This window comes from Caretta caretta, chromosome 2, assembly GCF_965140235.1.
Source record: "Caretta caretta isolate rCarCar2 chromosome 2, rCarCar1.hap1, whole genome shotgun sequence".
NCBI classification, from domain to species: Eukaryota; Metazoa; Chordata; order Testudines; family Cheloniidae; genus Caretta; species Caretta caretta.
In genome coordinates, this window is record NC_134207.1 from 36,618,490 (window position 1) to 36,631,868 (window position 13,379).

The 13,379-nt window shown below is 38.0% G+C and overlaps 1 protein-coding gene across 44 annotated transcripts in view; it reads right to left on the reverse strand.

Annotated features, from left to right (window-relative positions):
• RIMS2 (regulating synaptic membrane exocytosis 2) overlaps nucleotides 1–13,379 on the reverse strand; it is a 737,322-nt gene that overhangs the window by 564,507 nt on the left and 159,436 nt on the right. For 32 of the 44 annotated variants that reach the window (XM_075125014.1, XM_075124984.1, XM_075125005.1 and 29 more), the window contains 2 exons: nucleotides 10,554–10,764; nucleotides 1,689–1,700 (listed from right to left, as the gene is read on the reverse strand). In XM_075125014.1, the coding sequence (XP_074981115.1) occupies nucleotides 1,689–1,700; nucleotides 10,554–10,764 (223 nt within the window). The remainder of the gene's footprint in view (nucleotides 1–1,688; nucleotides 1,701–10,553; nucleotides 10,765–13,379) is intronic. The other 12 variants (XM_075124982.1, XM_075124995.1, XM_048841449.2 and 9 more) reach the window with 1 other exon arrangement.

The window sequence follows — 13,379 nt, forward strand, 5'->3', positions numbered from 1 at the left end:
GGAGACTACAGTTTGGACTTCCTGTTAACCAGCATGGTGAGACAGAAGTTTACTTTTGTAACTGGCTTGGTATATTCTTATGGAAGAATAACCACCAGTTTGTGTTGGATCTGCCTCATTTATTAGCAGTTTGTCCTTAATCTGGTATTCTTTGCTGTGTAAATGTTTGGGCCCAGGCTGGAGCCCAAAATCTGGGACCTTGCAAAGGGAGAATTTCCCAGAGCCCGGGCTCCAGCCTGAGCCCGGGCTCCAGCCTGAGCCCGGGCTCCAGCCTGAGCCCGGGCTCCAGCCTGAGCCCGGGCTCCAGCCTGAGCCCGGGCTCCAGCCTGAGCCCGGGCTCCAGCCTGAGCCCGGGCTCCAGCCTGAGCCCGGGCTCCAGCCTGAGCCCGGGCTCCAGCCTGAGCCCGAACATCTATGCCGCAATTAAACTGCCCCATAGCCCAAGACCATCACCCTGAGTCAGCTGACATAGGACAGTGAGGGTTTTTTCATTGCTGTGTAGACATAAGCTGTGAGGCCTGAAACAGCTCCCAGTGAAAAGTGGTAGAAAATTCCCATTTATTTAAATGGGAGTGTTTGTTCTATGTGTACCCCATTTGGACATATGTAAACTGTAAAAAAACTTTTTAGTCTGCAAGTGACAGAGATTTAATTGCTAAGCACTAGAGGACAAGAGCTTTTATATTAGCAGTTGATTTTAGAATGTTTACAGTCACTTTCATGGAAAAGTAGATTTAGTTTAGCCAGGATATTTTGTTGTTTGTATTTTTTTTAAATTAAATTTAATTCCTTTCAATAAATGCTTAAAGTTGTCCAGGCATATTCATATTCTCTTACACATCCTCTCCTAAACATAGCTAGAATAAAATCAGTATTTTAAGAGAATACTTTAGGTTTAGTATTCACAAAACAAACTAGCAAAATATTAGTAGCATGCATAACTTTTAACATCCTTTCAACATTATGCTCAATATAATATGTGCACCAGGACTTGTGGATGACAAACATATGCTTACAATTTAGTTTAAAAAATAAAAATAAGTTAAATACTAATTCTTAACTCCACAATATTATAGGGATTAAATAGTATCTAGTAAATTGTTCATTCTTAAAAGTTTAGGATAGACATATTTTCTTGATGATATTTGATGATTAATGTTTGAATTACTGTGAAAAAAACTCAAACTACTGAGGGGCCTTCCCTCAAAATCAGAAGGATAAAATGTAATAAAAAATTAAATTTGAACCATGTGGATGTTCATAATACAATCAGAGGTATCACTGTGAATACAGCTGAGATTACCAAATTTGTGCCACTTAAGTTGTGAAATTGCTGTCAAATACTTTTGGAAGAAAAACATTAGTATTGCATCAATTATCCATTTTCTTTTCTTTTTTAAACTGCACATATAGAATATGACAAAATTAAAGAAGGAAAAAAGTGCATGCTCACAAGCTTCTTAACAAAAGAATTTTCATGCATAATATCTACAACACTTTAAAGTTTTATGGTTTTTAAGATGAATAATTATGAAACATATAAGGCCCATTCCTGCTCTCACTTAAACAAGAGCAAATCCTTTTGATTTCAGTGGGAATTCCATCTGTATAAGTGAGGGCAAAATCTAGCCTTTAGCATTAAGAATACTCATCAAAATAAATAATGTTAGACAGAAAAAGGCTCTAACCACTTTGTCTTCCTGGAGTTCATATCCATGAAAGCAAGAAAGAAAGGACAGAAAAAGACAAAGAAGGAAAGACAGTTATTTCCATACTGAAACCAAGAACTAGTATTTGTTAGTAAAAATAAACAAATTTCAAAGAAATTGATTCACATATAGCTTTTTGTTTCTTCTAATTATGAAAAGTATATGGTGAAAGGGATGTTATTTTATTGGTTTTCTTCAAGTTGTTTATGAATTACATTTTCAAAAAAAGTCAAGGTACAAATACATGCACAAAGAAAATTATTTTAATAAAAACAATTTAACAGTCAAATCCCACCTGCCTTATTAAAACAAATAGTCAGTGGAGCTCATGTGAATAAAGAATGCAGGATTTGGCCCGGGTGTGATAGGTCCTAATCCTACTAATGATTGCACAGATGGAACCCTTGCACACTTGCACAGAAGCCCACTGGCTTGATGTCAATGGGATTCTGGGTGGGCAAATCTCTTTGAAGGATTATAGACTAATGCAATTGGAAATAAGAGACTGGTAGTGACATAGCTCATACAAAATATCAGAGTCTGAATCATAGATGTAAATTAAGACAAATTTGTACCAACTGTTTATTATATGTTATGTAGGATATACTTTATTCTGTATTTGTCTTGTGCTTTTTTCCTTTGCATGTTTATGAAAATATATGGTTGTATTAATATTGCCATACTATTTTTCTTGGCGAGAAGGTTGTCTTTTTAGCTGCCTAAAAATGTAACAGGAAGCACATTTTAGAAAACAAAAAATATTCAAAATTATTTAAATCAAAACTATCCCTCAGTCAACCAATTTGGTATCAATGGAGAACAAAGCTTTATAAATGGAAAGATTTTTGATAACTCAGTTACTTACACTTGCCAATACACTGACTAAACTTAGGTATGCTATTAAGAACTTAATTGCACACTTTAGTAGATGAGCTCTCTCCATTTGTTTTACTGCTCTCATTCAGGTATCTGTATACAGTTTGTGCTCTCACAGACTAGCTATTGAAAATGTCAAAGTACAGTGGGTTAAATTTTAAGCATTTTGAAAGATGTTACCATTTCTAATGGTATTCCCCATTATATAAGTAGGGAGTATCACTGAAAATCATAAAGTCTTTTAAACCACAGAATTTTTGAAGTGTACCACTGTACATGCAAGTATATTTTTTAACCGTACTGCACCAGGCCATCTTTGCCCCTTGATCTGGACTCATAACAAGGCTCCCTGGCCCACAGGAGCAAAAGTGGAGAGATTTAGACTGGGAATGGAGGAGCCATGTGAATGTCCTATGCCCCTGACTCCGCACTTTATAAGTAGCATGAGCAATGCCAGGAGCTTCTAACAAAGAGATTCAGGGTGGGTAGGAGAGGTCATGCATACTTTCGGACACATGGAACCTTGAAGTGCCTACCTGTTTTGCTGCTTTCTCTGTGACTGCCTCTCAGCCACTAGTGAGATGTTCTGGATAGACAAGTGACAGTGAAGGAGAATAATAGGGTGGGAATAGATCAAATCCCCAAAATGGCGGAAATAGACAGGAATGAGGGAGGTGGGTTTAATTTTAAAATAATAGAAACCTGACAAGACTAAATTACCTAAAAGGTTAATTTTAAAAATATAGAACATAAGGAAGGTTAAAGGTAAAATATATACAAAAACAGAAGAAAGGAAGGGCAAAAGGTAATATACAAAAATGTAAAATAGATATTAATGTTTAAAAAAGAAGATAGTTAATGGTTTTAAAACTTAAAATAAAATAAAAGACAGGAGCTAGGCAATAAAAAATAATTAATAGATAAGATTTAAAATTAAGTAAAATTAATAAAGAGGCAAGAGGTTAAGAAACAAGATGCTTGAGGTCATGTTTACTCACATATACCTGCTTGTTTTCCATCTACTACTGTCTGTTCTATCTGTTCAGACTGTTAACACTTTGAGGTAGAACTGTTTATTCCTAGTAAATTATTATTGCTACTTAAAAATAAAATAAAGAACTTTTAATATCTGGTTTTGTACATTATCTTTTCATATTTGCCACTACAAAGGACTCTTCTCTCCTACAGTATATGAACTCTATTCCTGAGATTCAGGAAAATGTACTGCTATTATAATAATAATATTTCCAGGAATTGACTGGAAATTATGCTGTTTAACAGTTTTGCAGGTATTTTCTCTTTAAGAGAATGAAGAGCCCACACTACCTATGATTCGCACACACAATTAATTGATGTAGCCTGGCATCATGCCCTTAGTTTTTAAGAAAATATGCCCTTTAGACTATCAGGTTTTTTTAAATAATTCTCTGAGCACCTACATCCATTTATGAATTCTGCTTTTATGACCCATCTGGATTATTTTCCCACTCTTACCTGAGTTTATTTTAAAAGTTACAGCCAATATAAATTACATCCAGTGGCCTAAATAAGTTTATGTCAATCTTGGATACTCATTTAAAAAAATTTGGTTATTAATGTATTTATAGTTTATTTTCTAGTCTTTAACTGTGAAATATTTTAATAGTCTTCTATATATACCAACATAACTGCACAAATAGAAGACTGTTGCTTTTCACAGTTTTGGCTGTTTTGTTGATCTGTGTTTCACACTTAATAGTTCTTACCATTAGCAAATAAAATTTTTTTTAATTTCACCTTCAAGAAAAATTAATCAAAATACACGAGGAGGAGAAAAGTCACTCCAATTCAGCCAACATAGCATTACTGTATATAGACCAAACCAGAGACAGAAAATAGGCATGACATGTTTAATTCTTTCAAAAAAATGCACAATCAACTATTCATGATTAACCTGACTGACACAGAAAGATAACATATTAAATAGTGTAATATTTGTTTAAAAATATGTTCTGGAAGTTCAAATTAGTCTCGTTTTGTTTTTGTAGCTTCCAGCATGAAACTTCCCCAGCTCAAAAATGTTGACCCTCTTAATGACAGTGGTAAGTCTACAAAAGGCGCACATCAACAACTGCATGTACTTTGGTGACCAGATCCTTCCACCAGATCCTGAACTGTGTTAGAATCAAGAAGTCACAACAATGGTCAACTCTTATTTTAAAGAAAGGAAGCTGGACATAATGCATAGCAAAATAGCAAGGGATGTAAGCAAATAGAATCCAACCCCCCCCCCCCCACACACACACACACACACCATCTCACAAACATCCCTCCAAACTCAGAATGTGGTGGGTTAGTGAGAATCCTGTGTGAAGTACAGGATTCAGAGGAAGGAGATCAAATAAAATAAATAAATAAACAGAATACATTTGGGGGAAAATATCCCTTCCTGACCCCTAAAGGTGATTTGCTGAAACTTTGAAGTACACCATCTCTGCAGTAGTCTTATTCTTTCATAGTAAATAGCTTGAATAATGTCCCAAAGTAACAACAAACACTGCAATAGGCACTGTACAAAAATAAAAACATTTTTGTATTACACATATCATGGTACACACATACACTTGTATCTACATACAAGTTAAATATGTATGTTATATATGTAATACAAATATATTTTTCCTCTCTCTAAAAGAGAAGGGGTACAAAAACAAAACACTGATCCTGCCTCATTGAGTTGGCACTTTGTGCTGTTGAAAATATCAATTGGGCACCAACTTATCAGTGCATGAAAGCTGTGTGTCAGCACTTAATTTTTCAGTTGCACAAGGCTATGCACCTGTTGGCACTGCCTCTTTCAATGTGCAGTTCACTGTGCAGAGTACCAGTCAATATACATTTTACTGTGTAGCCCAACCTCATTCAATGTGCAATTTACACATCAACAGTCACTACTCAGTTCTCTGAACATATGTGAAGAGTGGAGCCTCATGTTAGCAGATCGTTGTTAAAAATGCTCTGCATATTTGCAAAGTGTAATTTACAAAGCTTCTTAACTTTGACAAATCAAATCCATTGTCATCTGAATACTCAAAGGCACTTCTAAGTGAGTGAGCGTTCTCTGTCAAATTACCTTCCGCCACTCAGGCTGCAAAAGGGTTTAAATAAAAATTTTAGAAACTTAACAACACTCTTATAAGAACAACGTGTTTTATCCCAATCATTTTATCCCATCAATAGTAAAAAAAAAAAATTAAAAATCAAATAAAAATTGCATGGCCTGATTTTCCTCTCACACTAATATTAGTCAGGAGTAACTCCATTTAAATGAATGAAGTTTATGAGAGTGTAAGTGATATTAAAATTATGTCCAATAAATCCAAGTCACCTGGTCATTGCCAATACCACAGACTACAAAATGTCTCAAGCAATCATGCGAGATGCCCAGAAAAATTGATTATCAGAGGTAGTCTCATAATAAGATGCAAAAAATGTATATTCAGTTGGCCAGATTCTCTTTTTCACAAAGTTTGCAGTTGGCAAAGCAGAGGGGGAGGCTGTCAGGGAACCAGTTAGAGCATTCTGATTTTTTAGAGGGTCTTTGGCTGAAGCACAGTTTACAGCAGCCCTGGAACTGCTCTAACCTGAGGCAGCAGGCAACTGTCCCCAAAGGACTTTCCACTGAGGCAGCCAGAATACAACACACTCCAGCCACTCCTCTTCCCCACCCCCAACTAAGACCTGACACTGAAGCCCGTGAGAAGGATGGTATAAGAGCCATCTCTATATCTAGTGGAGACTCCAACATCAATGAAATCCCCAGTTAGGAGGATGTGGCCAGCCGCAGCACTGTTTGGCTCACCCAGTCAGTATAAAGAATTTAACTCACTATGGCTGTGGATGCTTTGAGATGTCTCTTAAAACAGGAAGTTACCTAAAAATTGTTGCTTCTCTTACATTTTACCAAATGTCTTGAAAATTAAAATCTTGCTCTGGCCCTGTTATGCTCTAAAAATCACTGTGGGGAAGTTCTATGGCCTGTGTTAACAGGAGGGCTGACTAGACGATCACAGTTGTCCCTTTTGGCCTTGTAATCTGTGAATTGCCGCTAAAAATATTTTTATTGTTACTAAGTATTTGTATTGTGGTAGTGCCCAAAAAGCCACAATTAGAATAGGAGTCTTTTTGTACATGGTGTTGTATGCACACATAGGAAGACAATCCCTTCCCTGAAAAGCTTACAATCTACATTAAGACAACCAGGGAGCATGACAATGACTAGAAGAATGAAGGCAACAGTAATAAAATTACACAGATAAAAAGACTAACAATATGCATAACTTAATGATTTCAAGTCATGTTTTTATGTACTCAGAGTGTCTCAGCTGAATACAAGATCAACCATATAACATATAATTTAGTATAACTGGTTAGCACATATTCTAAGGGATCAGTTGAGGTGATGTGGCCCTTTAACACCCCTGTAGTCACAGGATAAAAAGGGGGGTTTAACTGGTTACCAATTGTTGTAATAAGCCATAAATCCAGTTTCTTTATTAAGACCATGATTTTTAGTGTCTAGCAAAGTTATGAATTTAAGGCTCCTCTTTGGAAGGTGTTGTGAAGATGTCCTTTGAGGACGAGGACTAAGAGATCAGATATAGAGGGTTGGTTTTGTGAAAAGTGTTCATCCACTAGTCATAAGGTACTTTTGTCTTGTATCATTGTCCCGTGACAACTAGGGGTATGTGATCGGAGCGGATTTTGCTTCAATATAGAAATAAACCCCTCTCCAACTGCATGCCTTTAGTTGTCATCTACCACCCCACACTGGAACCCCTGCAGGGTAACACTGAACAACTATAACCCGTACTCGACGGGGACCCCATCCTGAAAGAAATCTTTCCTGATCCCCCTCTTCTGGTCTTCAAACAACCCCCCAACCTCTCCAAGCTCATCATCAGAAGCAAGCTGCCCATAGACCAAGACACACCAGCTCAAAGCAGCACCAGACACTGCCAGAACAACAGATGCAAAACCTGATGACATATCTCCACTGCTTCAATGATCAATACCCCCCCACAACACACCTTTCAAGAGGCATGTATAGGACCATTGATATCACGTGTTGTACCTCATCCAGTGCACTAAATGTCCCATAGCAACCACGTGGGTGAAACCAGCCAATCACTACGCTCTCGAATGAACGTAAACAGGAAAATGATAAAAGACAAAAACACCATATCACCTGTGTGTGAACACTTCTCACAAAACGACCACTCCGTATCTGACCTCTCAGTCCTCATCCTCAAAGGAAATATGTACAACACCTTCAAAAGAGGAGACTGGGAGCTTAAATTCATAACTTTACTAGACACTAAAAATCATGGTCTTTATAAAGACACTGGATTTATGGCTTATTACAACGATTTGTAACCCACTAATCCCCTTTTTTGTCCTCTGACTACCATAGTATTAAAGGGCCACATCACACTTAATGGTCCCTTAGAATGTGCGTTAATTACTTATGCTGAACTATATGTTTGATCTTATATTTAGCTGTGACACTCTGAGTACCTTTACGAGGCCTGAGGATACAGCTGCGCCATTGCAGCATATCTGGTGAAGATACTCTATGCCGTCGGGAGAGAGCTCTCTCATGGGCATAATTAAACCATCTCAGAGAGGCAGTAGGTATGTCGGCGGGTGAAGCTCTCCCGCCAACATAGTGGTGTGCACGCGAGTGCTTATGTCGGTATAACTTATGTCGCTCAGGGGGGTGGATTTTTCACACCCCTGAGCGACATAAGTTATACCAACATAGGTTATAGTGTAAACATAGCCTAAGAGAAGGGCAATTGTGGCTGCTTTGCACTTCAGCAACTTCCTTTTCCAATGCTTGCTGCCTCTACATGACCTGCACTGATGTGTATAGCAGCAAAAGCTGACATAAACCTGGATGCATTTGGAATTATGGAAAGAGATCAAACAGGTCCATCAATGATCTTATTTTAGACACAGGAAATAAAAGCAACCCAGTCTTAGAATGAACTATCACAAGGCTGTGTTTCAATCGTTTGTCATCTACTCGATGGTTGTAAGTACAGCTTCCCTCTTCTTATATCTTAAATGATCAATCTGATGGACTTTGAGGATACAGGTAAAAAAAGAGGCAACTACTGATCAAAAATTTTATATCAGAAATTTTTTCTCATGAAAAACTATCTTTTTTGCATAACTGAAATTTTCAGTGGGGAAATTTCAGTTTTTCTTACAATTTTGACTTTCCCAACTGCCTGGCAGGCTCTTGTCAATTTCACTTTCTGCCAGTAAAATTGATTTCCTTCAACAGAGTAATTGACAAAACGTGCAGGTAGCATCCCCACATTTCAGAGCATTTTTCTGGGTGCCAATTGGTGACACTTTCCCATCACAGAGGTGTCTTCTCATGATGTTTGAGTGTACAGCAATAAAGACTGTCCAATTTTGCCTTTGATAACTAGATAAAATTATTACAGTACTGATTGTATTTCCTATACCAAAAATATTGTTGTAAACTTATTTAGTTATCAAAAGTAATAATTATATGTGAGATCCTTCAGGATAAAAGGCTCTACAAAAACTTTAAAAATATATTTTAATTGACTTTCATTATGTTCAACATAACCTGAGAGATGTATATACTCCCAGCTACTTTTAGCCACCAGTGAGCAGATTTCTGTGTACTCTGATTTATAACTTGCATTGCTGACATACATATTAAACCTTATTTGCCCTGTTTTTCAGCCTAATGATATGATAAAGAAAGCAACTTCCTGTAAAGTACATACCAATTTCTCTTACTCTGCATACTATGTGCATGTTGTGCCAATTACTCTACTGAAAATAATTATGCATGTTCCCATAAAGACTCACATAAAAAAGGAAGAGTTCAGAACAGTGTCCTGAATATCTGAATCTGTCTGAATCTGAGACAGACTTCTATGCTGAATGTGATTTACATTGTTACGCCATTATTCCCTATTTTATGTCAAGTCATCACTTTGGGAATTTTATTTAAAATTTTTAAGAAATTAATTTCTCTACTAAACTCAAATATTTTGGTAATTACTTGACTTCTGCTGTACTTGTTTTAATTAAGTATTTTTTTAAATTCAACCTGGCAGTCCACTTGATTTCTCATAATACAAATCATTATGATAGCTCTGAGTATTATTTCTTAGCACACTAATCTTTTTTAAATGAAGCATACATTCTCAAAAGCAAAAAAAAAAAAAGTGATTTCTTTTCCCTGTACATACTTTGCATTTTGTATTGCTTTGTAGAAGAAAAAAGCAGTTTACTAGCATTGTTTAATTAGCTCCCTCAAATGACACTATGGAGATAGCTAAACATTATAATACCCATTACTAAACTGAGGTAAAATAAAGCTAAAAGACTTGTCCAAGTGAGCCTGGGACAGGCAAAGCCAGGAACAATTCCTTGCTCTAACTTCTAACTCCCCCAACATGATTGTCACTAAATAAATTCCTTTACTTCCATATTTAGGGGCTAATCTTGTAATTGGATCCGCACAGGCACAAGGATCCACTTACATGGATCCTGCAGCAGAACTGTGGTATGTGTTAAATTAAAAGCAACATTCACTGGTCCACAGGTAGACCAGAGTTCTAATGAAGATTCTTTGTCAAATGGACAATGGCCTAAATAGACCTAAAACAGTTTCCTCCTTGAAGGAAAAATTGTTTGAGTAATAACCATAAGGCAGTACTAGTGATTCTGAACAACAGATACCGAACTTGTGGACAGGTACAGGTATGTCCTAGGAGATCCATTTTTCAGATATATTTCCAATAACTAAAGTAACTAACTGTGGACAAATTACAATAATAATCTTCAAAGAACTTCTGTACCAAATTACATCACACTTCACATTAAGCAACATCAATATGAAAATTCAGTGATATTTATTTTAAACAAATTCCATACCTTATTTGAGCGTAAAGACACTCTTCCTCCACAACGTGCACAGAATTTAGTTTGGCAATATGAACAGTTATGGCCACAGCCATCGGCAAATTTTGTTTTGTGGCAGATACCACAGGTCGGGGCATCACTCTTCTGCTCCTGCTGCTGCTGTGATTCTTCACCCATCTTCTTCACCTGCTCCTTATACATTTCAAATTGTTGATGCAATTTCCTGCAGAAGAAAACAGATCAATGAAAAGTTGCTTTATTCAGGTTCATGCATAAATTTGTTCATCAATTTTCAAAACAAATTTAAATAAGAAATACCACAGTAAAGAGAAAACTGAAAAAATTTAATTGATTGCATACATAATGCACTTACTTCATATGTTACATGAAGTTCTACCTTTTACCATCCATTTTAACAGGACTAAACATAAGGGGCTTAGGTTGAGTCTTGGATGTGATCATGTGCAAATCACATACACAGTAAGTCCAGCTACAATAAAGGGGACTTCACTAATTAGTTAATGCTTCTCTAGTGTGTGACCCACTATTGGCAGACATAACAGTAATTATATACTGTGTTATACCGCTGTCTCTTTGATTTTTGAATGTTAGCAAAATTGTCACTTATTTCCCCTTCAGGGTGCCCTAGAACAGTGGGAAGGGCACAGATAGAGACATTAGACTATCCCTTACAACTTTCAGAAATGGAGCTTGGAAATAGACAGCGGTGACTGGGGAATGTGGAGACTTTACTAGAAGCTAAAGAGAGTCAGGTTGCTGTCTCCACTCTGTTCCTCATCCCCCTGCACTCATGTCATGCTGTTTCCTTCATTGCCCCTTCACTCCCTGGGGACCAGCGGAAGATGCCCTGAAAGTACAGGAAAGACTACAGAAGACTACAGATATTTGTTCAATATCTCCATAAATGATCTGGAGAATGGTGTGGATTGCACCATCAGCAAGTTTGCAGATGACACTAAACTGGGAGGAGAGGTAGATATGCTGGAGGGTAGGGATAGGATACAGAGGGCCCTAGACAAATTAGAGGATTGGGCCAAAAGAAATCTCATGAGGTTCAATAAGGAGAAGTGCAGAGTCCTGCACTTAGGACGGAAGAATCCCATACATACAGACCAGGGACCGAATGGCTAGGCAGCAGTTCTGCAGAGAAGGACCTAGTGGTTACAGTGGATGAGAAGCTGGATATGAGTCAACAATGTGCCCTTGTTGCCAAGAAGGCCAATGGCATTTTGGGATGTATATGTAGGGGCATTGCCAGCAGATCAAGGGACGTGATCATTCCCCTCTATTCTAAATTGGTGAGGCCTCATCTGGAGTACTGTGTCCAGTTTTGGGCCCCACACTACAAGGAGGATGTGGAAAAACTGGAAAACGTCCAGCGGAGGGCAACAAAAATGATTAGGGGACTGGAACACATGACTTATGAGGAGAGGCTGAGGGAACTGGGATTGTTTAGTCTGTGGAAGAGAAGAATGAGGGGGGATTTGATAGCTGCTTTCAACTACCTGAAAGGGGGTTCCAAAGAGGATGGCTCTAGATTATTCTCAGTGGTAGCAGATGACAGAACAAGGAGTAATGGTCTCAAGTTGCGGTGGGGGAGGTTTAAGTTGGATATTAGGAAAAACTTTTTCACTGGGAGGGTGGTGAAGCACTAGAATGTGTTACCTAGGGAGGTGGTGGAATCTCCTTCCTTTGAGGTTTTTAAGGTCAGGCTTGACAAAGCCCTGGCTGGGATGATTTAGTTGGGGATTGGTCCTGCTTTGAGCAGGGGATTGGACTAGATGACCTCCTGAGGTCCCTTCCAACCCTGATATTCTATGATTCTATGATTCGAAGAGTGCACTGCTCTCAGTGCTGGTACCCAGCACCACAGCCAGCTCCAATAGACACAAGCAGTAATTGCAGGAAGATTCTTATTCATTCTCTGAATCTGGCTGGGGGGAGCAAATATGATACAATAGCTTATATCATCCCCTCCATTGGAAAACCTGCAGCAGAGGAAAAGTTATTAAGAAAATGCTATGGAGTCAATGACATGGAATTCCCAGAACATCCTTTTTGGGGTCATGTTGATCATGGTTCTGAGAAGGTAAAAGGGAGCATACCACTATAAAAAGTATATATCACAAGATACACTGAGAAATCCCACAGAAATCCTCAAAAAGAAAAGGAGTACGTGTGGCACCTTAGAGACTAACAAATTTATTTGAGCATAAGCTTTCGTGAGCTACAGCTCACTTCATCCAATGATATATCCGATGAAGCGAGCTGTAGCTCACGAAAGCTTATGCTCAAATAAATTTGTTAGTCTCTAAGGTGCCACAAGTACTCCTTTTTTTTTTGCGGATACAGACTAACATGGCTGCTCCTCTGAAACCACAGAAATCCTGTGACTCTCTAGGCATGAGTGAGAATGACCTGCTCCACTTCACTGCTTCCGGCTCCCTGGCAATACATTCGCTCAAGAACTCTCTGATGTAAGCGTAGGAAGCACATAGTAGGAGATAATGATCAGGCCGTCATCATTAACTCCCACTGCAATTTCCAATGAAAACATAGCAGATTTGCTAGCATCTGAAGCAAAAGCCACAAACATTTGAAATGAGGGGTGCCTCCATCATATCCTAGAGTTGACAAGGCTAACCAGACTAACAAACGATGACACCTGTTAAAGAGTGAATGTGCAGTGACTTTAATCTTTAAAAAGGTGCCAACTATAATAGTTTGGCCATGTTGCTAGTATGACCCTATACTGACTACCCAAAATAGTTCTCTATGGAAGAGTGCACAGTGAGAGAGGCTGTGGATGTCCAAAGA